The sequence below is a fragment of the Brachyistius frenatus genome, unplaced genomic scaffold (genome assembly GCF_029030835.1).
Source record: "Brachyistius frenatus isolate BFR_SWC_R1_liver_20210118 unplaced genomic scaffold, ASM2903083v1 Contig_137, whole genome shotgun sequence".
NCBI lineage: Eukaryota > Metazoa > Chordata > Actinopteri > Embiotocidae > Brachyistius > Brachyistius frenatus.
The window spans coordinates 537,953-565,129 of record NW_027210736.1 but is presented as its reverse complement, the minus strand read 5'-3'; the positions used below and the strand labels follow the sequence as shown (position 1 = coordinate 565,129).

General features: G+C 44.0%; 3 protein-coding genes across 6 annotated transcripts in view; all 3 read right to left on the bottom strand.

Moving 5' to 3' along the window:
* Positions 1 to 27,177, bottom strand: part of otud7b (OTU deubiquitinase 7B) — a 167,327-nt gene that overhangs the window by 57,785 nt on the left and 82,365 nt on the right. The gene's annotated exons all lie outside the window — the stretch shown is intronic.
* Positions 4,863 to 6,962, bottom strand: bola1 (bolA family member 1). Its single transcript, XM_069715086.1, has 2 exons — positions 6,859 to 6,962; positions 4,863 to 6,328 (listed from the first exon to the last, which is right to left on the bottom strand). The coding sequence occupies exon 2, from the start codon at positions 6,300 to 6,302 to the stop codon at positions 5,850 to 5,852; it is 453 nt and encodes a 150-aa protein (XP_069571187.1). The 5' UTR covers positions 6,303 to 6,328; positions 6,859 to 6,962; the 3' UTR covers positions 4,863 to 5,849.
* Positions 11,258 to 27,177, bottom strand: part of sv2a (synaptic vesicle glycoprotein 2A) — a 31,836-nt gene continuing 15,916 nt past the window's right edge. Inside the window, exons 3-13 of the mRNA XM_069715066.1 lie at positions 20,585 to 20,765; positions 19,378 to 19,529; positions 19,002 to 19,135; positions 18,109 to 18,198; positions 17,543 to 17,650; positions 16,273 to 16,361; positions 15,626 to 15,790; positions 15,175 to 15,308; positions 13,435 to 13,641; positions 12,718 to 12,877; positions 11,258 to 11,481 (exon numbers count right to left, since the gene is read on the bottom strand). Of these exons, the coding sequence (XP_069571167.1) occupies positions 11,298 to 11,481; positions 12,718 to 12,877; positions 13,435 to 13,641; positions 15,175 to 15,308; positions 15,626 to 15,790; positions 16,273 to 16,361; positions 17,543 to 17,650; positions 18,109 to 18,198; positions 19,002 to 19,135; positions 19,378 to 19,529; positions 20,585 to 20,765 (1,604 nt within the window). The 3' untranslated portion in view covers positions 11,258 to 11,297. The remainder of the gene's footprint in view (positions 11,482 to 12,717; positions 12,878 to 13,434; positions 13,642 to 15,174; positions 15,309 to 15,625; positions 15,791 to 16,272; positions 16,362 to 17,542; positions 17,651 to 18,108; positions 18,199 to 19,001; positions 19,136 to 19,377; positions 19,530 to 20,584; positions 20,766 to 27,177) is intronic.

Below are 27,177 nucleotides of genomic sequence, written 5' to 3'. Positions count from 1 at the left end.
CCGGAGGGGAGGGGGCGAGAAGGGGGGAGGGAGGGGAGGGAGCTGCATGCGTGTCAGTAACCGAGTGCGCAGGGCTTAGGGCTAAGGCCTTGGCCTGTGCACTCTGGCCCAAAAAAACCAGCCTAACCAGCCCCATGCCTCAACACCCCCAGGAAAAACTCCCATGACTTACTGCCAGGATCATGTGATAGACTGAGCTGCACCGGGGGAACAAAAAAAACAAACGCATTAACAAAAAGGCTGTCACACATCAGTGAAGATACAGATGTTACTCTCTGACAATTTACTTTTCATCTCCGCTGTCAGCTGATTTGTCACAAATTCTCGTCAGTGCTATCTCGGGTTTTATGTTATTTATTTGCTCGTTCGGAGACGGACGGGGTGGGGGTGGGGGTGGAGGGTGTTACCAGATCAGCCGTCCGACGACCACACGAGTATCAGGGCAATTTACCCAGTTGTAAAATCGTAAAAAGTAAACAAAAAACCTGATGTCGCCTAATTTCCACCGGTTATTTTGTTACGGATCTAAAAACAAAGAAAAAAAGCACGTAATGCCTGAAAATTTCTTTTCTTTACTCCGTAAACTAACAACTTTTTTTTTTGGACTTCATTAAATGCAAGTAAGGTGACGAGATATGAGATAATTTAAAGATTCTTGAACGTGTGGAAAATATGCTGCAGATAAATGACTATTTTACCAAACACAGTTTTATTTCTCTGCATTGAAAAGATCAGCCTCTTTAGTAGTTTATCAGTCTAAAGGTAAATTAAATAAATTAGTCTTCTACATAAAAAAAGAGAATAATTTTTGTCATTCTTCCTGCAAATCATCAACAGTTCGGGCAAATCATAACTTTTTTGCATTATTGAGGGTCGTTATTATGCAATTAAGACTTCTTTTTTAATCCCATTTGAAATATCATTTTCAATGATAACACTTTACAACTGGCTGGTTACCGTCCACAGTGAACACCGATCAGGCCAGTGTTGTTTAGCATTCCCCCCCCCCCCCCCCCGGTTCGTGCTCATGTACAGCACACCTGGGAGATTTACCATAATGAATACCTGATGTGGTGAAGCGGTTAATTCCGCCTATAAAATAACTCCCTTCCTCCTTCCTGTGGGCCCCGAACTGTTGTTTATCAAACGAGGTAACGTCCTGTCATGTGACCCCCCCCCCTCCCCCTCCCAGCAGCCCACCTGTGTGGACTTTTCTCTTAATCCCCCTTCAATCCCCCCCCACCTACACCCCCCCCCCCTCCTATCTTTTTTTTTTTTTTTTGCTTTGAATACTTAGACTACTGAGTGTAACTAATTCTACCACACAAGGATATTGTCTTCTCCCTATCTCTGCTTTTGTCCGTCTCTTTCAAGGCAGCCATTCACTGATTTCATTAGTCAGCGGTGTGTGTGTGTGAGAGAGAGAGTTGGAGGGGAAGGGAGGGGTGTGTGTGTGTGTGTGTGTGTGTGTGTGTGTGTGTGTGTGTGTGTGTGTGTGTGTGTGTGTGTGTGTGTGTGTGTGTGTAGGGGGGTGGGGGGGTAGCTTTCCAATTAAAGAGCCTTAATAGCCTATTACCATCACCTTAACTTCACCTCTGTTTTGTTTTACAACATGAAACCAGCTAAAGATTAATCAGCGGAGCAGCGTGGGAGCTTTTAAACGCCGTGCTGTGATTATTAAACTGTAAATGAGGACTGATGGTTTCTGAGCAGCTTCTTGAAATGGGTTTTGCTAATACAGTGTGCGACATAAAAGCGCCGCTCCACTTAACGACGCACATTAACAGAAGCGAGCCGCCCCGCTTGTGCCGTTTTTTTTTCTTCACGACAGACAAAACTTTTACAGGTTTTAACATTAAAGACTAAATAAATGTAATGAGTGTTGTTTTTGGTGAAAATGTGTTTAACAGGCTGCTCGACGACACACATGCTGCACAGACCCTGCAGCTGCCCGGAGAGGGGTGCGAGGGGGGGGGGGGGTGGCGAAGACGACGCCAGTCCCCTGGGACGGCCAAACCACCCTTTCTCAGACACCCATTTGTCATATAGCAAAATCCCCCCCCCACCTCTACCAATGGATGACCCTGCAACCAGCAGGGGTCATCTGTGCAGAAGGAGCCCCCTGCTCTCCGGGCCCTCGGTCCGGAGCCGCGGTATAAATCAGCGGCTGCTCATCGCGGGAACCCTGCCCTGCCCGAAGTCCCAGCCCGGGCCTGGCACCATCTGTCCCGGAGGGCTCTGACGCAGGAGCAGCGCCACCAAGGTGGGTTCCCACCGACCTGCTGCACCCTCCGGGACATCCGTGGGCCCCCGGACCGAAACCTGGGACCGACGACAGATCCATCAAGGCTGCAGTCTGGCCATGACGGAGGCCTCCTCCGTACAGTAGCTCAGCTCTGAGTCAGCTGGTAAAACTAACTCAACACAAACAAAGTCAAAGGCAAATTCAGAATTGGTCTGCCAGCACTGCGTCTACAAAAATTGGAAAATATAAATTAATATTAATATTTTCCACACAGCTATTTTAATCACTTTTTTTTTGGTCAATAATCTGTAAATTACCTCGACATCACCTAATTTTTGTTTATTTTTTAGAATATAATGCTTATTTCAAACTTAATGTTTTTGCAAACATACATGTTTTTTTGTTTAATAATATAAAATAAAATACTTCACAGCTTTAATTTGGGTTTTTAATTGGAAATTTAAAAGGATTTGATCATAGATCATAAACATACCTGCACGGTCCCGCTGCGCTACGAACTTCACACCTGTGCAACATCTCAACTTTCTCTCTTGGTCTGTAGAAGACGACTACAACGTCCTCAGAAAGTACGTCAACTATACGTGCAGCTAAAAGTAGAAGGTGACTTGTGAAAAAGCTACTCGATTAGAAATAGAAAAGGTCAGAGGTCAGCGTGGCGTCCTGATCGTCAATGAGTCCCCAAGCTGTCTCACGGTGATGCAGAAGTGACCACCTGTGGTTTATACGGAGGTTTTCTCAGACGCTGTCCAGTCGGGTTGAGAACAGACTCCCGCTGTGTTCCAGATGTCGTATTCGCGTACTAACACTCGCTATTCTGAGGGCGCCACAAGTACCAGGATGATGCACTCAGAGCAGAGGAAGGGGGCGGGGCCACCGACGTACAGAATTTCCAAATGAAAAGCGTCTGAGGAAGAATCAGTGTTTGTTTATTGAGACAGAAAATACGCTGATTTGTAGGTAAAATAATCGAAGCTGCAGATGTTATCGGAGGCCGATGCCTCTGAAACAACACTACTTTGTTCGTGTACTCGGATGAGTACTTCATCTAAATCACAGCTTCGCCTCGTCAGCAACTCGCCAAATGAGAAATGACTGAATAATGCTCCAGAAAACAAGACAAGCACCACGAGAAGCAGCTCATTAGAAGACTTCCACCTCCGGCTACAACGGGTCACGATCCATTCGGGCGAACCGGTTATTTGGCCGTTTACCTGCCACGACTGAACAGCTGATGTTCTGCTCACTTCATGTAAAACGAGACGAGTCGGTGCACTCCGGCTCCTCGTCCCTCTCACAGCAGCACCTGGAGTCGTGACACATAAATCTGGTGGGGCAGAGACAGTCTGCAGGTCCCTGGGGCAGCTCCCCCCCCCCTCTCTCCACACACACACACACACACACACACACACACACACACACACACACACACACCTCCACCTCAGGCCCGGCCCTTTAAAAGGGTGAGCGGGGGTCATAAAGTGGTTGTGTTAGTGTTTTCCTCTTTCCAAACCAGTGACACCAGTTGTTCTCCCTCCTCACCGGCAGCCTTTTGTGAGGCCTTGACAGGCTCGTCAGTTGCAGGCGGAGGTTGGTCGTAGAAGACGACGCGCGTTACCTTGAGGTGACACCGCATTCCTCTCCGAGGCCGGTTTCTTTATGAGCACGACAATAACTTTCAAATAGCTTCGCAGCAAAAAAAAAGAAAGAAAACAAGATTGAAAGTTCTTGTAACGTGCGGTTCGGCGCCGTCGCGTTGCATCAAATCCGGATAAAAAAAAAAAAGTCTTTATAAATGACACACAGCAGATGAGTGGAAACAGGAGGGTAAGCGTGATGTCGACTCAAGACTCCCACCAGTGAATTTTTATTTATTTATGAATTTTTTTGACGTCTTATCTTGTTCTCTCAGACCTAATGAGTGATTTTTGGCCATCGTCGGGGTCGAGAGCAGAACGAGACCTTCACGGTGACACGTACGAGACGAGACTGAAATAGACGCCCACCCACGTACACACACACACACACACACACACACACACACACACACACACACACACGAGAACTATAGGATGTTTTGTACTTTTGTCTCATGGTATGTGTTCAACCACTCGCTGTAAAACTCAAGATAAGAATTACAGGTTAACTCCAAAAACTATAACTACCTTCATATTCAGACTTTTTTCTTTTTTTCTTTTATCCTTTAGTTTTGCTTTCGGTATTGAATTTGTAATACCATTTTAAACTATATATCAGCTTCTTACAGTTTAGTCGTGCCGTTAAGTTCTAGTATTTTTTTTTTTAATACTTGATGTGTGACTTTAAGGGAAAATAATGAAGACATCTTTTTCTTTTCATGGGCTCGATTCAGTTTGTCATATGATTTGTGGACATGCTGCCCTCATGTGTTGAGCCAGCAGCACTGCGACGGTCCTCACCAGCACACACAAGGCCTTCATATATTATAAAGGAAGAATCAGCCAGACTTTTACTAAAATAGATTTGAACACATCATAATTAGAACTGCAGTTTTATTAGTAAATTACTTGTAAGTGGCGCCCTCTTGTGGCAACGAGAAAAGAAGTTACTAGAAATAAAGTGCTTTTTGTAATGTGATTTATTTTATTAATGTTTTTATTTATGAGTTTTTCTTTGGGCTGCATCCTCAGAGTGCAACACTAAAGAAGGCAGCTGTCATAAACAACTGTGCAATTAAATGTAAAGTGCTGTTGTACCTTTAACTTCTGATAAAAAACAACAACACGTTCACTATTCTACACTTGTAAAATGACAGGAAGTTGTCATCTCAATCTGTTAAATCTGCTTTGAGAATAACATGATAGAATATAACAGCCAGGCGATGCTTGTTTACTCAACCAGGAAGACGGCGGCGCGTGTTGGCAAAAAAATTAAGAAGAAAATTAAAAAAATTTCGACATTAACTCACGAGATCGACCAGATCGGGAAGTTGAAACGCTTCTGAAACAGTGAGTCAGCTGACAGCGTTTGTTGTTTTGTTTACTTATTTAGTTATTTATTAAGCTTCAGGGTCTTTTGGAACCAGGAGATAGAGACTTTTGAGTGGCGTTATAGTTTATGCAACATTTATCGATGTTATTATTAGCATCGATTTGATCCACTTTTACTCGTATATTATTCAAGCTCTCAATCTTCAATCTAAGAAGTAGAATTTAAAGAATACTGCTTATTATGATTCACATTCAGACTTTCAGCCTCGACCTCGGTGACAGTAAATCTTGAGGCAACAGAGGCTTTTTCTGACCAATATTTCTTTTCACCGATCTGAAATCAGTGAGCTAAACAGCAGGAACTCTTATTATGGTATGTTATGGATTTCCAGCGAAACCTCCCTGTGTGGTAAAAACACCCGTCATCATCTGTACTTACATCGTGCAGTAGTTTCTCATGATGATAAAACCATAGCAACACATTTTTTTGTACTGAATTCAAGCAGTTAAAGGAATCAGAAATAATCCAAACGTCACCGCTGTGTGAGGTTAAAGAGGGAAAACCGTTGTGTCTTGAAGGATTCACCTGCTTTCTTCCACATTTCAGTCCCAACACTTCACTCCCGTCCGGCCTTCAGCTTCTCCTCCACCGTGCGATCTCCTCCGGACCCCCCCAGGCAGGCGGGACTCTTGGCCAGCGTCGGGTCGCCGCCCCACTGCTCGGGGGTCTTCGCCTGGATGGCCAGCGCGTGAACGCAGCTGCTCAGCTCCTCCTTCAGAGCCCCGTTGACCAGCCGGTGGCGCTGAATCAGCGGCAGGCCCTCGAACTGGGAGCTGACCACCAGGACGCGGAAGTGGGACTCGGACCCGGCGGGCACGGCGTGCATGTGGCTTTCGTTGTGGACCTCCAGGTGGTCCGGCGTGAGCGCGTCGCTCAGTTTGGTTCTGATGGCCGTCTCGACGGGCCGGCTGGGGTCCGGGGCCATGTGGGGTCTGAAGTGGACCAGAGGTCGGGTGGAGGCGAGGCGGGTGGAGGCGGGCCGGGCACAGCGGAGGACGCTGGGAAGCATCGGGGGGGACGGAGGCAGGAGACCACCTAGAAGAACCAGGAGGGTACAAACATGATGGGGAGATATTTAATGGGGTGCTCCGGCCTTTTCTGTGATTTAATTCATTAAAGAGAAAGAGAAGAGGAAACTACAACCTTTACAAAGTCTTTTTATTTGTTAGTTTTGATGCTCTCCAATGTTTTTACATTCAGTCGGTCTCAGCTGTACCTCAACCTGATATCAATAATAATTATAATAATAATAATAATAATACAGTAAACCTTTCAAATAAATATACAAATAAACTCTCGACATAATGTACAACGCCACATTAAAAACAACATACACTTGAACACGTTTCTAAAGTTCAATGATTGCAGTTAAACTTCCGTTAATTCGCTGTTTGTTTACTAGCACGAGCTGTTTGCTAGCTTCCGTAACAAACATTTGAGCACGTGAGAAGCGGACCTGAGACCGAGCTGCTCCGTTAAACACAAACTTCCGCCTGTGTTTAACTCAACATATAAATAATGATTAATGAAGGGAGAGTATGATTAATTGTAATTTAGCTGCTCACCTTGTTCAAGTAAAATCAGCTGCGTCTTCTTCGTTTGCTGCTTTGCTGTTGTTGTTGTTTCTTCTTCTTCGTTGGTGTGTAACGGCCGCTCGCAACCCGCGGTGGCGCACTACCGCCCTCTACAGGAGCCATGAACTCCCACAGCGTCCCGGATGGTTTCCCTCCTCGCTTTCTTCAGTCTTTCGACAGAAAAAAAAAACGTGTTGATGATTAAAAACTAATCACAATGTGGGACATCGTCTCAATATGTGTTGTCTGTTATTTGGGTCTTTTGATCAATCCGTAAACACTTGTACATCCTCTGTGTATGTATTTTCTGCAGTTACTAAATCTGCATTTTCCCACCTTTCCTTGACTTGAATTAATTATATATCTACTGTCTAGTAGATATTAATCAATTAGATAACATTAATTGCCATTTTGAATCAAACTTGATTCAAAAGCATATTCTTTAAGCTCATCTGGTTCTCCTAATTACTCTTGTTGACCACAATAATCACAACTTCTTGTACCTTGTTTAATATGATAATATTATATAATAATTCCATCAGACAAAAAGAAACAACAGGAGCAGGCTTGCAGTGATTGTTTTCCCCTTTATTTATTCTTCATGGTTCTCTGTTATCCATTGTGATTCCAGAGGGTCACAACGAAGTGCGAACCCAATTAAAAATCAACAATGAGAAAAAAATATAAGAAAAAATCTCACACACCTTTTAAACAGAACTGATGTCGCCAACATTTAGTCTAGCTATGATTCATTACCGGTATTTAACATTGATGTATTTACTTATATTTCATTCTCATTTACAAAATACACAAAATCAAAGACAACATACAGCATTGTTCATTTACACTTCTTTCTTCTTTTTTTTAAACTTTTTTTTTTTTAATATATTTATGATTCCACAGTTTCTATACTTACAAACAAACAACTACAGTTTCTACAGCACGGCACAGTGACAAAGGTGATAAATTCTTTGTTACATTTAATTAATGGCGATGCAATTCTTATCGACAAAAGCCTCAAAGACCTAGTGGGGGGTTCGTTTTTAGAGAGTACGCGAATATCAGCTGTTTTAAGTCCCGTGTCATCGTCAAGCCAACACGTAGTGACGTCCTCCGACTCCCGATAGCTTCGAAAGGAGAGAATAAGAGACAAAATACCCCCCGAAACACTTATTGCTTTGTTAACTTTTTGCACTCATGATTGGACTGTTGCCCGGGCAACGAGTTTTAATTTTCATACAAAACAAAAAACCCTGTAACAGAAGCTAAGAGTCGCGGAGACGACGCCGAACAAATACGACAGTTAACCTCGACGTCGTTGTTCTTACTTTTCGTCGGTGATACAGGACGACACACGGAGGAAAAAGGACCGCTAACGCTTAGCTTTTATATTTGTACAGTTCATGTGCATTTGTTAGATTATCCAGGTGCTTTTCTTTTTTTTCTTTTTTTTTTTTTTTTTAAAGAGGGGATCTGAATTATTCGACCGTGTGACTTTGCCGGCCGGCTGTTCGGTGAGTTCTTCACCACCACATCCAGTTCGTGGGTCCAAGGTGCTGATATAGTGGCAGCGAGTACATCCACGAGTGGGGGGAGCGGGTGGGGGGGGGGCAAAAGGCTCGAAAAAAAGCTAGCTTATTAGTTACATTATAGGTATTTTTTATTTACATATATTCATATGTATAACAGAGAATCGATGGTATGATGTGTAAACTCAGGCCTTACAAAATATTTGGCAATAATTAACGAGAGGCGGTCGTCGTGGCAACTCCTAACGGGTCGGGGACTGGTGCGATGATGGCGAGACGGTGGAAGGGGGGCGGGCGGTGGGGGAGGGGGAGGGGAGGGGGGGGAGGGGTATCTCAAAAGCACCGATGTTCACAATTGCACTCGTGTTTTTCACAAAAGTGGTGATTTGGTAGATTTGAAGTCGTTGTGCTCTTTTGTTAAAAACCTTGTTTCCCAGCGAAGAACTGAAGGCGTTCATCATTGTGCAAAACGGGTCGTCCGTTTTAGGTTGTTTTTAAATCCTGCGGTCGGGAGTCTACGTTATGGCTGCTATCCTACAAAAAAAAATGGCAGTTTGGGCACGAAAGGTTTTTTTTGTTTTGTTAATCTGACACGTTGTTTGTTGATTTTTTTTAATTTTTTTTTTTTATTGTTTGTTTTTTTAAATCATGCAATTGTGAACATATCAGTGTCAGTTTTTCTCGATCGGGGGAATGTGAGATTTGTCTCTCCGTGTTGTTACCGGTGTGGAACATGTATGACAGTCAGCCCTTGGCAGTGAGTTCTCTACGGTGAATTTCATGTTACACGTTTGTGTCATAAAGCACGAGTGCACACGAGGTCCCCGGCGCGTACGGCACAATAATCCCGCTCGAATGCAACTAATCCTGCAACATGTTACGTGACCCCCAAATTAAGAAAATATAAAGTATAACAAACTCTACAGCAAATCTTTTTTTTTTCTCTCTCTTACTTTGAGTACAGTCATTTTTTTCCATCACTTATATTTTGTGCTCTCCTGACGTTGGGTTGAGCACGTCCTCTATGACATCACACCATGTTCAGTTACAGTATCTATATAAGACGGCTACCTCACATCCATCAACAAAACAAACAAACAAACAAACAAACAAACAAACAAACAAACAAACGCATTTATGAAATGGTGAGAAATAAATTTAAAAAAAATTAAAAAAAATCTCAATATTGCAGAGGTTCAATATTGCACAGAAGCACACTCACGTTAATATAAACATTCAGTTCACACAGTTACTTCGATTATACGTATTTAGGTTTTAGCTCGCGCACCGAACACAAGTCGAGTCTGAAACCATTTAGAAATGTTTTTAAGACTTTTAAGATTATTTTCTTTTCCTCCGACATGTTGTGAGAGTTTGAAATCAGAGACCTTCCTGTGGTGTGTGTGTGTGTGTGTGTGTGTGTGTGTGTGTGTGTGTGTGTGTGTGTGTGTGTGTGTGTGTGTGTGTTTGGTGCGTGTGTGTGTGTTTGGTGTGTGTGTGTGTGTGTGTGTGTTTGGTGCGTGTGTGTGTGTGTGTGTGTGTGTGTGTGTGTGTGTGTGTTTGGTGTGTGTGTGTGTGTGTGTGTGTGTGTGTGTGTGTGTGTGTGTGTGTGTGTGTGTGTGTGTGTGTGTGTGTGTGTGTGTGTGTGTGTGTGTGTGTGTGTGTGTGTGTGCGGCTCATCAACGTCACAAGACGGCAGATTAAACGTCGTCTTTTCTCGGTCTCGGAAAACTCGTCGATGAGGAAGAAATGTAAGATGTCCCAAAAACCCTGCTGTTTACATGTTGTACTGTTCGTAAAGTTACATACGTACGTTGTGACATGCATAACACCCTCCGAAACGCGAGAGACAAACATACTGCGAGGAGAAGTACTAAAAAAAATTAAATGAAATTAAAAAAAAAGGCATTTTTTTTTCTCACAAAGGGATTTACAGCGTGATTGAAGACCGATGATCGACTGTGAGCTTCCACACATTTTCATGGAGAAAATGTTCGGGGACGTTCACGCCGACGTGTGGTTGTGCTTTACATTTGAACAACAACAACAACAACAAAAAACAGCTTCATCAGTGCGATGAAACGACGGCACACGTGTCCGCTGCTCCGATTTGTTTTTGTTTTTTAAACAAAACGATATCGTAAAGGGAGGAGAAGGATCGAGCTCCTTATCGCAACGCTAACGAAACAAAGAAAACCTGGAATGTGCTATAATCTATAAAATGGCAGTAAAGTCTGTACACCAACACATAGGAGACAAAAGGATGAGAGGACAGAGGGAGCCAAGAAGAAGAGGAGCGTCTTGGTTTGACCCCCCAGCAAAGTCAAAAATGCTTCAAATCGAGGCAGAAAATGTTGCATTTTTGAGTCCGACAATGGAAAAGAAGTTTTTCTGAGGAAGGATGGAGGTGACTACGGAGAACTCTGCAACAATGGATAGTGGTCATATTTCTATGAGTCTGTTTTGCATGGCTCGTTATCAAGAGCCCCCCCGTCCCCTGACCTCCGACCCCACACGGGTGTGTGTGTGTGTGTGTGTGTGTGTGTGTGTGTGTGTGTGTGTGTGTGTGTGTGTGTGTGTGTGTGATGAAATATGTCTCGTGTCTTTCAATCTGCTCCAATTCTGAGGGATCATCAATAATTTGTCTCAATCATCTGGATGTGTGTGTGTGTGTGTGTGTGTGTGTGTGTGTGTGTGTGTGTGTGTGTGTGTGTGTGTGTGTGTGTGTGTGTGTGTGTGTGTGTGTGTGTGTGTGGCGAGGGCAGGATCTGGAGGGCTCTTGAGCTGTCCGTTCACAGTGCAGCTGAAACTCTTCCGCCTGACTCCCCTCCCCCTCCCCCCCTTACCTCCCCACCTTCCTGCCCCCCCTCCCCCCCCTCCAAAAAAGCCCTCAGCGCCGCACTATTGCAGCACCTGACCCCGCGTCTCCGGTAGTTTGAGGGCGAGGAAGCTGCCGACCGCCAGAGCCCCCGAGGCGAACATGATGGGCACGGCCTTGGTGATACCTACGAACGACGTGAAGATGCTGATACCCAACACGGCCGCCAGCTTACAGAGAGCGTTCAGGAAGCCGAACGCCGTGGTTCTGCAGAGGAGACGGAGAGCACAGTCACTTTGACCATCGGAATAACAACGATAATAATAACAATAATAATGCAACAAAACCGGTGGAGACGTTCTGGAAGGACGTAAAAACAATCACCTGATCTTCTTAGTATCAGTTCGACATTCACATCCCTTCGTTTTAGAAAATACGAGGTTTCTGGTAAACAGTTGAGATTAATATTTGGACACGTTGCAGCAAGATTTGCATATTTTCAAAAGCAAGTTAGGTTTGTGACAAACGTCTGTCTGACTTTATGGAAAACAAATGAGTGTTATTCCTTTTTTTTTTTTTTTCAGCTGCAGATTTGCCAGAATGCAAAACCGTGTGCAGCAAATATGTTTCTTTTGTAAGATAAATGTCTCTTACAGATTTTAACTGCAGCGAGTAAAAAAAAAAAAAAAGCATTTACAAAAAACTGGCTTCAGAAAACTGTCCCAGTGTTTGACTCAATATTGTGAAACACTTCCATCTTTTAGAACAGATGAACTATTCGATACGAGGAAAACATTTTGATTTAAGCCAATTAGACAGATGTTTCATAATTCCTGGATTTACCATGTACGATGTTTTACTTCTATTACTATTATTTTACTAATTGGGCGAATTTGCCTTTATTTACTGATGACCTCATTTATCTTTTTCTATTTTGTTGTTGTTCATGGTTTCTCTTTCGTTTTTTTCCTTTTTGCATTCTGTATTTGAAACATGGAAAATGTTTATGCATAAAATAATAGAATAGTATATTCAGCTTTCCTTTGCACCCTGGTACAACCATTTTCTTGCCCTGTTTGCAGTCTGCAGGGACTCTATATAACCACAAGATGGTGCTAAATATACTAAAACTAAATTCTGCAAAGCTCTCCTCTAACTGAAAACACAAAAAATACATTTTCCTGCTTTGGTAAGATTGTTTAATGATCTTCCACATAAGCAGTCTAATTTGATTTGATATAAGTTTTGAATTAAGATGAAAAAAAATCTTTACTATAATAAGAATTAAGATCCTGTTAAAGCCATGAGGCGGCAACAAGGGAAGCTGTCTGCTTTACATCACAGGCACCGAGAGCAATTTCACCCCACAATGTCATCCACCGCCGCGAGCCGACCAATCGCGGCGGAGCAGCTCTCTGTGACATCATTCAACGTGTCGTCCGGCGGCGCTCACTCTGCCTCGGCGGCGTCAGGGAGATTTCAGGGCTCGCCTGAGTGACCCACCTCTTGTCGGAGGGGTAGAGCTCCACGGTCAGCACGTCCAGGGCGTTCCAGGAGGCGATGCTGATCCCCCCGAACAGGCAGAGCAGAGCGATCATGGCCGACTCGCTGTTGCCGAAAGACAGGAAGAAACAGCTGATGCAGGAGATCACGCTGGAGCCCGCTGCAGAGGCAAAGAGAGAGACAGGAAATCACACTTAATTCAACGGGAAGCCAATAAATATTACACCAGACGAACAATTAAATCAAAATTATGCAAACTGGATCATTTTATTGTCTACAACATTTCATTATCATAATTTTCACTCTTTAATGGAGCATTTATTCAAATAATAGAAATACTTGGGCACATGAAACAATGTGAAACCCTTAAAGAACATATACATTTCTAATGAATTGAAATTGAAGCTCTCGTTTTTCTCGCCCTGCAAGTATGAAGTCGTGGAAGACATTGTTCAACCTCTCTGAATCCTGCAGATTTCATTTCACACCTTGAGCTGCACGTTTTACGAGGGCTTTCCTCGACGATCCTTGATGTTTATTTTTTAAGGTTCTCCTAAAGAGATTACCATTTTATTAATCCTCAAGTCTCAGCAGGAAATCTGGAACTCATCCTGCTTTCTATTAAATCTACTGGAAAAAGTGCCTTGAAGATGCTCCCGGTGGTTTACGAGGAAACGAGGGAGAGTTTCATATTCTAAGTAATGTGGCCCGCTCTACCTAGCATCCTCAACCGTCCGATCTTGTCCATGAGCAGCGCGGAGACAATGTTGCCTGGCAACACGGCCAACGTGCCCAGGAAGCTGACGAAGTAGACCATGTAGGCATTGTTGTCGTCGCTGATGTCGCTGAGCAGGCAGCCCTCTTTGTTGTGCAGGAAGGTGCTGTTGATGAGCTTGCAGTTGACCAGCCTGTACTTGAAGAGATCTGACAGGGGGGGAGGGATAGGAGGGGGGAAGGGAGGGGGGACAGAAAGGGACTGATCAGTAAAGCTATTGCCATGAGGGAAGAAAAAAGATGCTGGCATCACTTTTTTGGAGAAGTGTTGCTGGCATCAAACTCAAAATGAGCATTTTAATTAAATGAGTTTGTGTGATTTGCAAATCATTGCATTCTGTTTTTATACATATTTTACACAGAGGCCAAACTTTTTTGGGGGAAATGTGGTAGTAGGGCGAATCTACAAGTTATTTAATGAAATAGGAATCTCAGTGTAATTAGTGAAGACTTTACTGCAGTAAACATCCGTATAATCATCCTACCAATTACTGCGTTTTATTCCCATCATGCAGCAGCGTATAAAAAAATAAGGTGCACTATGGAAACTATCACTCTGCGTTAAGTTCCTCGCAGCAACGTTAAGCCTTAATAAGAAAAACAAGTTTCTAATTCCCGCTGCGACGAGCAGCTCCTGGCGAGCGCTGATAGCAGCCGTCAGCGACCGCAGACAGACAACAAAGACGGAGACGGTTTCTGCTGCCGGCGCGTCTATTGTCTTCGTGTGTGTGGACACAGCTGCTGAAATGTACAACATATGCTGCAGACCTCATTAGAAGTCATGTGACATCGTTTCAGTGGATGAAACAGCGTGATAGTTGGAGATGAGGGACGGCTCTGTAATTTTAACATAATGGATGAGTCACCGGGGGGTTGCTAGGAGACTCTGCAGCTCTGAAACACTGCATTTGGTGAAGTGCCAGTCAGCCGGTCAGTCAGCGGAGGAGCAAAAAAAAGGAATTAATCGAGGTATTTTCTACAAACAGAGCTGTTGTTAAGAGACTGTGCACATTATAAAAGCCTGTTTTTACGAGAACGATGTGATGAACGGCCTCGTTAGATTCACTTCTACACGGCAAACACAAAAAGGGTGAAAGTGTGCCACCAGCTCTGCTTAGAAAGAAGGTATTCACAAGGAGATCTTTGGAGCTACTATAAATAGAAAGGAGAGAAGAAGGGCACACAGACGCCATCGCAACACAACCGCATTTCTGTCATCAGAGTGGATTTTATTATCTTTTTTTTTTTTTCAGGGATTGCTCGGCTTTTAAAATGATGTACGTTTTTGAAAATACATTTAAATAAACTCTTTCTTTCCTGAAAATGTAACAAACTTTCCAAACTGCATGACCTCTCCCTGCAGGTGCCTGCAAGGCGAAGATGAGGGCTGTACGGAGGCACATGTCTCCTCTTCTATTTCGTCGATGGATTCGCGCAACACATATTTAATGCGACAGTTTCCCATCTTATTATTAACAGCATTCAGGTGTGTGTGTGTGTGTGTGTGTGTGTGTGTGTGTGTGTGTGTGTGTGTGTGTGTGTGTGTGTGTGTGTGTGTGTGTGTGTGTGTGTGTGTGTGTGTGTGTGTGTGTGTGTGTGTGTGTGTGTGTGTGTGTGTGTGTGTGTGTGTGTGTGTGTGTGTGTGTGTGTGTGTGTGTGTGTGTGTGTGTGTGTGATGCCTACCCGTGTTATAGAAGAGCGTGGCGATGAAGGTGCAGTTCTTGAAGAAGGTGTTGCTGGAGGTGATGTCTTCAAAGTAACACTCCTCAAACAGCGAGTCCTCGAACACCATGGACCTCATCCTCAGGTTCATGAACCTGCAGGCGGGCGGGGGAGGGGGGAGGGGGTGCAAAGAGAGACGAGTCGTATCACAAGCGTTGAACTTAGATATTCTATGAGCATATTACTGCGAGTTTTAACATCTCGGATCAGATGCAGAGTTTCAGGTTGAAAAGCCAAAGTCAAAGGAAACATCACAGAGCGGCTGGTTGAACATGAAGGAGCCTGCGGGGCTTTCGTCCAATCAGAGCAGCGATCAGAATAAAACATTCATATTTCCATCTGATTTGTAGCTCGTCCAGCACAAAGTATTAATGAATAAACTTCATGTCCTGTGAAGGAGGTCTGGACTCACTTGTCGTTGAAGTACTCGCCCTGCTTGTGGACTTGGTTCTCCAGCGTGAAGTTGAAGGTGACGTGTTCCACCTTCTCCTTCAGGAACGTCCTGGTGCGCGACGAGTACTCCTGCTTCTGCAGGTACTTGATCATGTCGGGGAACCACACGGTCAGACCGTAGTAGCTAGAGGAGGAGGAGGAGGAGGAGGAGGAGGAGGAGAGGGAGGAAGAGGAGGAGACCTGCAGATTAAAGATGACGCTTCTTTTGAAGACGGACGTGATTTCATCTTCCGGTGCAGTCGGTCTCTGATCATCGTTCTTCTCACAGAATATTAAACATGTTGTCATCTTCAGGACGTCGTTGTGCACGTTTGATAAATGAAGTAAATACAATGAATGTAAAAACATTCTCTTAGCCCGTCTGCACCGACGCTTTCTCACTCTCTGCTGCTGCATCTCTGCTGTTTATTTAGTCACAGATATAAAAAAGTTTGGGGACAAGCAGCACTGATGCAAGAAGACATGACATCATTAGTTTTAACCTTTATGTTATTTTGTTTTAGTAAATTCTGGGCGTCAGTCTGAACTCTGATCACCGACAGATCTTTTCGACTAGCAGCCAAGTGAATTCCTGCATTAAAGCGTCTTTCTGGAAGCTGATGGTACCTGAAGGACATGGAGAACCACACGGCCATCATCATGTAGGTGGTGCGGCGGTACTCGGGGGAGAAAATGGTCAGGAAGTTACTCCACACCTGCAGGAACACACACGTAAACACACAAACACACAAACACACAGTGGAAACACACGGAGAAAAAACAATAAATATCAGATACACTCATAAAAAGTCAACACGGCAGCAAGCAGACGTCTCGGAGCTCAAGTTTCTTTTCATTAAGTGCAGGACGTAAACACCAAGTCCCAGAATCCGCTTCAAGGCGCCGAGTAAACAAACCACAAACACACACTGGCACCAAATACACACCGTCCACAGAGACAACAACAATAACAACAACAAAAACAGAGCCGTGGCTGAAGGAAAACCTCATCTCAGTTGTGACTGCAGGTTGTTTTCCTCTCTGAAATAAATTACTGCTATAAACAACATTTTATCTGCAGCTGAATACAATAACACAGACTATGTTGATTATGAGGAAATCTGTGACGGTTTAAAGGTTTGAGTTTCCTCACAGTATCTGGCAGGCCGATAAAACCAGAGCACGTCACACAGAAGAGTTGAATTGGTCGCTTTATTTCACACTTCCTGTTTTAGATAGTTGAAGTGTCACATCATCATCAGCCGCGATCGCAGCGACTCTCCGGGCTCACGCTGGGAAATGGTTTTTGTTTTTTGTGAAATGTCGTAGCGTTTTGTTAAATGTTTTTGCGTTGATGAAATGTTTGCGTGTTCTGTGAAATTTGTTTTGCGTTTGACCCTCAGGGCCACCGTACGGTTCCCTCACTTGCAGAGTTAAATAGGTAGGTAGGTAGGTAGGTAGGTATTTACTTTATTAATCCCCGAGGGGACATTTTTTCGCTACAGCAGCATACATACAGAAGCAATAAGACAATAATAGAAACAATAGAATAAAATAATAAAATAGAATAGAATAATATAATAATAGAAATAGAAAATATAGAAAATAGAAAATAAGAAGATCTCGTAAAGTTTAAAGACCGAAAGAGGAGGTTCACATTTCATCTGGCTCTCATTAATATGAAGAAAATATAAAGAAAGACAGGTTCCTGGTTATATCACACATTTCCTGCTCATCATCTCACAAATTCTCACTTGTATTCTCATTTATTAGTAGATTTGTTTTTTGTCGTAATTTTCCCAGATGTTTTGCCTTGTTTCTCTTTATTTATCTAAACAGGTCATTTTGCTAAAAAAAAAAATGAGTACATTTTTTTTTTTAAAAAGGGCTCGGTCACCTGATGGAAGATGGACGTGAGCTTCAGCCTCCACTTGGCGTGCCAGGAGGCGTTCTCGCTGATGGTCACCATGTCGTCCATCTGCTTCACCGTTTTGATGGTGGTCACCTGTGAGGAGCAGAAAACTGCAAAGTTGCCGATTCTTCTTCAAAACACGTTGGACAGAAAGTTTCTCAAATATTCATCGACATCCAAATTAGATGTTGTTAAAAAATTAAATGTACAGTTTTCATTTAATCTGCAAACATTTGAGTGTTTTTATCATTTTATTTTCTAAATGTCTCACATTTATTCCAATAATATTTCAAACATGCCCTTTATTATAATTGATTTGAGTCAATGATAAGAAGAGTTTATGAAATATGTGCTTGTTTCATTTAAGTGTTAATGTGCGCTGAGCAGCTCGAGGCATTAAGAGATCACAGAAGTTTAAAGCACATCTGTTGAAACTTATTAACATGCAGAATTATGCAGCACAGAGCTGTAAACCTGCTGCACTGGATCGACCCTCTGATGGTAAATATTCTGCTTATATATGCATCATTTATAAATCCTTCATGACTCACGGAGAAGACCCTCTCTGGGTAACCTTTGGCCCTCATGTTGGTGTCGTGGACCTGCTTCAGGATCATCCACGCCTCGTCGTGTTTCCCGTTCTGGAGGAGGAAAAGTCACAAATACAACGTCGTACGTTAGCGAGCTTGTGGAGAGTTTCTGCAGCAGCTCCGTAAGACGTCGTGATGAAAACCAGAAATCAGGGTAAAAACGATCTGACGGATATTTAGAAAAAGGGTTTCCTCCGATATTAAAGCTTTTGAACTTTTAAATTCAACAGCGAGTAAAAGGAAATATTACCACAAGATCAAGAATGTTTGATCTTTATTTACTCCCATGTTTGAGTGATATCTGCTGATGTCAGTGAAAAGTGTGTGTTTGTGGCTGTGCGTGTGTGTGTGTGTGTGTGTGTGTGTGTGTGTGTGTGTGTGTGTGTGTGTGTGTGTGTGTGTGTGTGTGTGTGTGTGTGTGTGTGTGTGTGTGTGCGTGTGCGTGTGTGTGTCTTGAAACATCAAAGTTCCTGCAGGAAGAAGTGAGTGAACGACAACTAAAGAAAAGAACCTCTGTTTGCATAAACCAGCATCCAAATCAAAGTCCTGCTGTTTACAGGAGCTGAAAGTGCCTCATCAGCACATAAACAGGCATTTTAAATGTCAATCACCTTTAAAAGCACTTCAAAGCATCTTTATGTCCAGTACGTTACAGTGTGGTGATGCTCAGCCTGCTCCAGGGTGAACGCACAATACGCACGTATTTATTTAGTCATTCAAAATCTCCTGGAAAAGTGTGCGAGCAGCACTTTGTCTGCAGCAGCGTGTCGTGCACTTCAGGGGCCGTTTATGCATTCAGAGTCAGAATTAATGCAGACGATACAGCGAGTGTGGTGCGAGGCGACGGGGCCGACCTCCAGGAAGAAGCGGGGGCTCTCGGGCATGGTGGTGAGGGCGGAGATGGCCGCCACGGCCGGGAAGGCACACACCAACACGAAGACGCGCCAGCTGTGGAACTGGTAGGCCGAACCCATCTGGAAGCTCCAGCCTGCACAGGAAGAGGAACACGTGAGCACGGAGGCCGCGGACAGACGTTAATTCTGCCTGCGAGCAGCTTCCTCTGCTGATGCCGTGGAGCTCGGTGCCTGTTTGTAATGCGGGGATTTGTGTCGTGTGTGCAGCTGCATCGCCTGAGAACGACCGAGTCAATGAAATCACTGATCTAATTACACCCGGCTCAAACACCACTGATGAAGTCGTCTCGTTAACCGACAGGGATGTTGTCCTCACCGTAGTGCGGGATGATGGCCCAGGCCATGGCGGAGGCGTAGATGCCGCCGATCATCCAGAACATGCAGAGCCAGCTCAGATGCTCCCCTCGCTTCTCCTGGGCCAAGAACTCAGAGTAGTAGGAGAAGACGATCGGGATGGAGCCGCCGATGCTGCCGAGTCACAGAGAGAGAGAGAGAGGGGGGGGGGCAGAGGAGGAGAATTAAAGGAGGAACAAGAGGAGGAATCCACATGAAGGAGAAGCAAGCGCTGGGGAAGAATAATAGAAACCTACAGTCTGCAGTTGTTTTTGTTTTTTTAACCATTTATATCATGTGGTTACAGTAACATACTTGGTTGTATCCTACAGTATTTATATAATTTTGTATATCCGATCCACCAGTCAAATGAAACAAGTATTCCCCGGAGGTTTTATCTAAATTTAGAGATAAATCCAGCTGAAGAGGAGCGCTGTGTCTTCAGTGCACTTTGTGTTGGGGGAATGTTTTTTTTTTTTTTTCCTCTGCGTCACCGTCAAAACCTCAACAGCATGATGTCATAGAAATATTTCCAGTGTGGCTGAAGCTAAAATAACATTTACTCATTTGATCTAAAACAGGTCTTCTTGAATCTTCTTTTCTAATGAATGAGGGATTATTTTCAGATGGACCTCCAGAAAACTAAGAAGAAGGAGTGACTTTAGCTAACAACACCGAGATAACTGATGGACACATTTTATTCACTTTGGATTTGATGACAGAAGTTGAATGGGAGTCTATGGAGCCGGAGGCTTTTTGGAGCCGACCTCTAGTGGCACTCGCTGGTATTGCAGCTTAAGACACTTCTTCATCAGGTAACGCTGTTTCAGATGTTCGATAGATGGAGAAATTAGAGTTGTGGCAGCGTGAGCACGAGGCAGGAAGTTAGATTAACGGTAATACATTTGTCATTTCAGCCACCACTACCAGCAGCAGTCGCTGTCCGTGGTGCTGAAGAAGAACCATCTTTGCCCTGCAGTAAAGCACAATCACCCTTTCTCCACAAGCGAGTTGTCTCGTTGCCATAGCTACATGTCTGTACTCCCAGCTTCAGTTGTTAAGAACTCATTTGGATCTATTGTTTGGAAGTTGTTGACTGCAATAAATGCAGCGACATCTCAGGATGAGGTTTGTTTCCTATTAAAGTCCACAGCGGTCGTCTCACTTCCGCGACTCATCGGTCTCCTCACCCGACACCGGATGCCAGGCGGCAGAAGAGGAAGGAGACGTAGCCCTGGACGAAGGACGAGAAGAAGGCGAACACGCTGTTGATGGAGAGGGAGATGAGGAGCGTCTGCCGTCGACCGATCCGGTCGGCCAGGCCGCCCCACACGAAGGCGCCGACCATCATCCCCAGGTACACGATGAGACCTGCGGAGGACGGAGGAGGAGGGAGGAGGACGGAGGAGGAGGGAGGAGGACGGAGGAGGAGGGAGGAGGGAAGAGGACGAAGGAGGGAGGAGGACGGAGGAGGAGGACGGAGGACGGAGGAGGAGGGAGGAGGGAAGAGGACGAAGGAGGGAGGAGGACGGAGGAGGAGGACGGAGGATGGAAGAGAAGGGAGGAGGATGGAGGAGAAGGGAGGAGGACGGAGGAGGACGGGGGAGGAGGAGGAAGGAGGACGGAGGAGGAGGTCAGAGGATGGAGGAGGACGGAGGAGGACGGAGGAGGAGGGAGGAGGAGGGAGGATGAGGAGAAAAGAAACAGCGAACATGGTAATGAGTTATTATTCATCAGTAAACAGTGATATTACTTCGAGCCTTCACTTCCACTCATTAGATTCCCAATGATCCATAAATGAGCAGTTTGCATGAAGCACAACACGGAGCGAGAGATTTAATCACCTGAACCTCACAGAGAGAAATCACAACAACAGGAACAATTTAGATTTCAGCCAAAAAAATTAAAACATAATTAAAAGCGCATTAAACAGAAACCGTAAAACCGTTTAAATTGTATTTTAGTAGAGAAAGCGACAAAGAAATGAAAAGGGATGTAAACCAACAGGTGTTTGAAGAGGTCCCTGACAGCAGGCACATAATTATCTCATTAGATATGAATCACAATTACCAAACAAAAGTTCTTAAATCTACAAAAATCACAATTTAAGAGAGAATAAAACTCACTCAAACAATAACAACTCCATCTCAAAAGTAAAACTTATGATTTTCTCTGATCTGGAAAGAATAGCATTAAGAAAATAAACAAAAATGAAGAAAAATGATCTTTAAAAATCTTTAAAAACATACACACGATACGGTAATAATAATAAACAGCAGGACTGAACTACTTTATGAAGACGATAATCAAAAGAACGACTGGAATCAATCATCTTACAACTTCTGATTGAGAGAAAAAGTTCGAGTTAGATCAGAAGATGAATATCAATCTGAGGTCTGGAGGTCCGGTGACGATCTCAGAAATGAGGAGATTCAGGAAGTGAGCATAATTAAAGTGCACCAGATTTATACGATATACTTATAGCTTTATAACTTCATACTTTGTGCACAGAACATCTTACAACTTCTGCATTGTGGTTTTTTTTGTACCGACAACATTATTATGTATTATGCCGAAACAGTAACACGGTGAATATCTCAGGAAAAAAAAAACAGGTTTTATCCGTCAGGACGTCTCGGCCGGGAGGAGACAGGTCGATAACGGAAACAAACAGCATCTCAGTCAATGCGGCCGTGTCAGTCTAAGTGTGTACATGACTCATTGGAGACACACACACACACACACACACACACACACACACACACACACACACACACACACACACACACACACACACACACACACACACACACACACACACACGTCCTGTCAGCAGTCTTCACGCCTGCCGAGCTTCCAGTGACAGAACTTATTGGTGGGATCACACTGAATGAATCAGGAGGGAGGAGGCGGAGCCTGCTGGTGACATCTGTAGTTCAACCTCATCATCACTATTTTCTGTACGTTTAAAGTCAATAATCAGTGAACACAAGCGAGTCGATATCCTCGATTTTTTGATCAATTGAAGTGATAAAATCTCAAGCCGAAGAGGCGAAACTGAAAAACACACGGCAGAACAATTTCAACGAAACGGTCCGCTTGTTCCAGAACGTTCAAACACATCTGAAACACGTTGAGGTCATTTTGTCGTCTATTATTGAACAAGGTTGTGTTACTTGGAAAAGTTTATATATCTTAAACATTCAGGAAAAATGAATTATGAAAGGTAAACAAAGAACTCAAGTTTAAATAAATGGAAAATATCAAAGACTTGGGACCCTGAGTTATACATATTTATGACCCCTATGAAACCATGTTCATATTTGTTTTCAGTTGTTTGCTATAAGCTGCAGCATTTAATTTGATCTATTATGTTGTATTATTGTATATTTGTGTGTGCGTGATGTTACGGTTTCTGTTTATTAATTGTATTACTGCATTTGTTGTGTTTTGTGGAGATGTGTTGTTTTGTGTTTAAAAACAAAAAAGGTTTTAAGGGTCTAATAGGAACTTTGCAGCTTTATCTTTGACACAAATATTAATAAGAAGTCCTTTAAAGTGTTCAGAATAAAGCAAAGTTCAAACACCTGCAGTTCAATAACAGTCTTGAAAAACACGACAAGATTTAAAGTCCAAACCAAGAAGACTCATCAGGGAAAGTGAAGAGTTTGTCCGTGAACTCGTCACTCTGCGGGATCATAATCGGCTCAGCTCGACCTCTAATGAGGAACTCCTCGACTGTCCGGAGGGAAGAAATGGATCTAAAATCATCCCGATCAACCTCCAGAGTGGAGCCAGATTAAGAAGGAAAATATGAGGCAGATAATTCCACTTAACGATTGTATCGTCTCTTTTATTTTTAAGGCCTGAGACGGTGGCGTTGGAGTGAGATGTAACAGGTATGACAGCTGCTCCTCACCTCAAAGCACGAGCAGCAATAATAACAACAACAACAACAACAACAACAAGTGGGATCACAGCACAACATCTAATACTGTTTGTTGGTTTTGTGGCGTGAACGAGGCCGACAGACGAGCTGCTGAGGGGTCAATTAGGAAAACATTGAAGAAGAAGAAGAAGCAGCCTGGTGGGCTTTAAAGGGATCTGATGGATCAGTGAAGAAGATGAAGATGAAGATGTTGGACTCGTGATGCTGAGGTAGGAGAGAAAGGTTTGTGTGTGTGTGTGTGTGTGTGTGTGTGTGTGTGTGTGTGTGTGTGTGTGTGTGTGTGTGTGTGTGTGTGTGTGTGTGTGTGTGTGTGTGTGTGTGTGTGTGTGTGTGTGTGTGTGTGTGTGTTCTGTCCTCTGTGTATTTCCATGTAAACACTGAAGTGCTGAATTGGGGAAGAAGGTGACTTTCACTCCCACGTTTGATCGATTGCAGAAAGAATTTCTGTGTTTATGTTGGCACATGTCCATAGTGTGTGTGTGTGTGTGTGTGTGTGTGTGTGTGTGTGTGTGTGTGTGTGTGTGTGTGTGTGTGTGTCTTTGTAAGCAGATTCATGCCCTGACGATGCACAAAGTTTTCTTTATGAGGAAGAAGCCTCCAGAATATAAATCCTAAGACTTTGTTAGATTTAGGTTTGTGCAAGTAGTGGCTGTGGAAATGTACATTCAGTCGGTGCAATGTCACCTGAAGGGATGGAAACGTGACTCATAGTGTGTGTGTGTGTGTGTGTGTGTGTGTGTGTGTGTGTGTGTGTGTGTGTGTGTGTGTGTGTGTGTGTGTGTGTGTGTGTGTGTGTGTGTGTGTGTGTGTGTGTGTGTGTAGAGCCCCAGCTGTGAGCCTCCTCTCCTGACAACACGGCTCAGAGCAGCGACTACAAGCGGAGGATGATGATGATGATGATGATGATGGATGAGGATGAGGATGATAAATGGGCTCAGCAACCGCAATGCAGCAGCATCAAGGTGGACGGATGGACGGACGGACGGACGGACAGAGAGACGGACAGAAACGTTTATGAGCAGAATCTTGAATGGAGTGCAGCCCTGAATATTTCCCTCTCTGCTCTCATCTCGTTGATCTGGACCTCAGCAGGAGATAGCAGCAGCGAACTGGTGAACATTACGCAACGTTTGGCTGCTAAGGAAGCAGATATGTTACTCAGCAGCAGGTGGAGAACAAAAGTGGAGCTACGAGAGCGTTAATATCGACCTGGTGGCCAAAACCACGACTCCAAATGATCTTCCAGATGCTGGATGTTTAAATGAACAATTATTTGCCAAAAGGACTCTTAAAAAACAAAAACAAAAAAGTGATGATATGTCGAGTTGTGTTTACAGCTAGTGTTCAGGCCAACCAGTTCTTCATGTTATATCTATTTAACACAGCGAGTCTTAAATAATACATTTTGTTCTGTTAAATTATTTTACTGGCTGTTTTTTGGTTGTTTTTTTTGGTTGTTTTTTAATTCCCTTGGGGATTTGTTACATATTTATTTCCACTGACTTTCTACACTGGGCAGTAACATCTCAAATAACCTTTATTTTCCATGCTATACTTTAATAAGTCATGTGACAGAGACGAGCGGGACGAGGTGCGAAAGGACGAGAAAGAGGAGAGGCAGGAGTCTCCAGACAGCTGAGCACCTCGGTACACTGGAGAGGAAGTGGGGGGGGGGGGAGAGATGGAGAGAGGGCAAAAATAAAGAGAGAGAGAGGGGAGGCGAGGGGGGAGGCGAGAGGGGGGGGGGTGGCCAGTCGGCACTGTGGCAGAGCTCCCAAAGGCTCCAGGGGAAACTGAGTGTGCACGAACATGGGGGAAAAAAGTGTGTGTCACTGCAGGGCTGTGTTTCTGTGTGTGTGTGTGTGTGTGTGTGTGTGTGTGTGTGTGTGTGTGTGTGTGTGTGTGTGTGTGTGTGTGTGTGTGTGTGTGTGTGTGTGTGTGTGTGTGTGTGTGTGAGGAGGGCCACTATTAATAGCTGGTTTTCCCCTTTCTGCCAGAGCGCGCAGGCCTTTCTGAACGCGCCGCCAGTGGAGCTGCAGCTTCTCATCAGCTGACTCCGCCGGGCGCCATCACGCTGCTCACTGCTGACCGCTGAGAGATGACGAGGACATAAACGCTTTTCAACCGCAGCAGAATCACTTAGTACTGCGATGTGAATACAGGATCCCCCCCTCACCCCCCCCCAAAAAAGGAGGGAAATAACTCATGAAATAATCCGGTTGGTTGGTTACATGCAGCTTTATTTTCGGCACCTTGTGGAAGCACTGACTTCTAAAAAAGGTTGTGTGTTTTTAAGGTATTTCAAAGCATCCGTTATAAAGGTGCTTATTGGATGCAGGATCTGTACATAGATACTCCAGCACCGTCCTCTACTGACGGGCTTTATTGTTGAGTTTACTTTGGATTATAAGTAGCAGCAAACCACCGATAACTTGCAAATGAAATACTAGAAAATACTAGAAAGCACGAGTGAGTTAAATTTGCAACAAATTTGAACAAAATCCCTTCAGACGTTCCTGAAGCATCGCATGAGCATAGGACAATGTGATGGGACAATGACCTTCACCTTTGACCTTTGCCCACCAAAATGTTATCACTTCTCAGTTGGTACCAAGTGAATGTTTTTGTCAAGTTTAAAGAAATTCCCTCAAAGCGTTCTTGAGATATCGCGCTCACGAAAACAGGACAGACGGACGAGAGGGACATGGGGTCGCGGTGACCTTGAACTTTGACCTTTAAACCACCAAACATCCTTGAAACCGAGTGAACAACTGTGTCGGATTTTAAGAAATTCCCGGGCGTTCCTGAGATGTCGCGTTCACGTGAATGTGTCGAATTGAGGTCGCAGTGGCCTTGACCTTTGACCCCCCCACCCCCACCCACATAATCAAATCAGTTCGTCCTTGATATCAAATCAGCTGTTTTGCCAAGTTTGAAGAAATTCCCTCGAGGTGTTCTTGACATTTACAAGAACGTAAAACGTGCTGATTTTTTCCTCCACATCTACATGAATAACAGCTCCATCATGTTTAAACATTTCTGCCAGACGACAGAATAAAAACATGAATCTGTCACCTGCTCGCTCGCATATTTATTCTCCAACGTTAGTTGAATATTAATTTGCAGGCTGAATTTAATTTCCATTTAAAATAATGTGCATCAAAATGTGTTGCTAATTACATCCAGCAGGCTGCAGCATTCAGGAGCATTCAGGAGCATTCAGGAACATTCAGGAACATTCAGGAGCATTCAGGAACATTCAGGAACATTCAGGAACATTCAGGAATTCAGGAACATTCAGGAACATTCAGGAGCATTCAGCAGCATTCAGCAGCATTCAGGAGCATTCAGGAGCATTCAGCAGCATTCAGCAGCATTCAGGAGCATTCAGGAACATTCAGGAACATTCAGGAGCATTCAGGAGCATTCAGGAGCATTCAGGAACATTCAGGAACATTCAGGAGCATTCAGCAGCATTCAGCAGCATTCAGGAGCATTCAGGAGCATTCAGGAACATTCAGGAACATTCAAGGAACATTCAGGAGCATTCAGGAACATTCAAGAACATTCAGGAGCATTCAGGAGCATTCAGGAGCATTCAGGAACATTCAGGAACATTCAGGAGCATTCAGCAGCATTCAGCAGCATTCAGGAGCATTCAGGAGCATTCAGGAACATTCAGGAACATTCAAGGAACATTCAGGAGCATTCAGGAACATTCAGGAACATTCAGGAGCATTCAGGAGCATTCAGGAGCATTCATGAGCATTCAGGAGCATTCAGGAGCATTCAGGAGCATTCAGCAGCATTCAGGAGCATTCAGGAACATTCAGG

Excerpts from the sequence above, each read along its gene's own strand:
- bola1 (XM_069715086.1), bottom strand. The coding sequence starts at position 6,302 with ATGCTTCCCAGCGTCCTCCGCTGTGCCCGGCCCGCCTCCACCCGCCTC.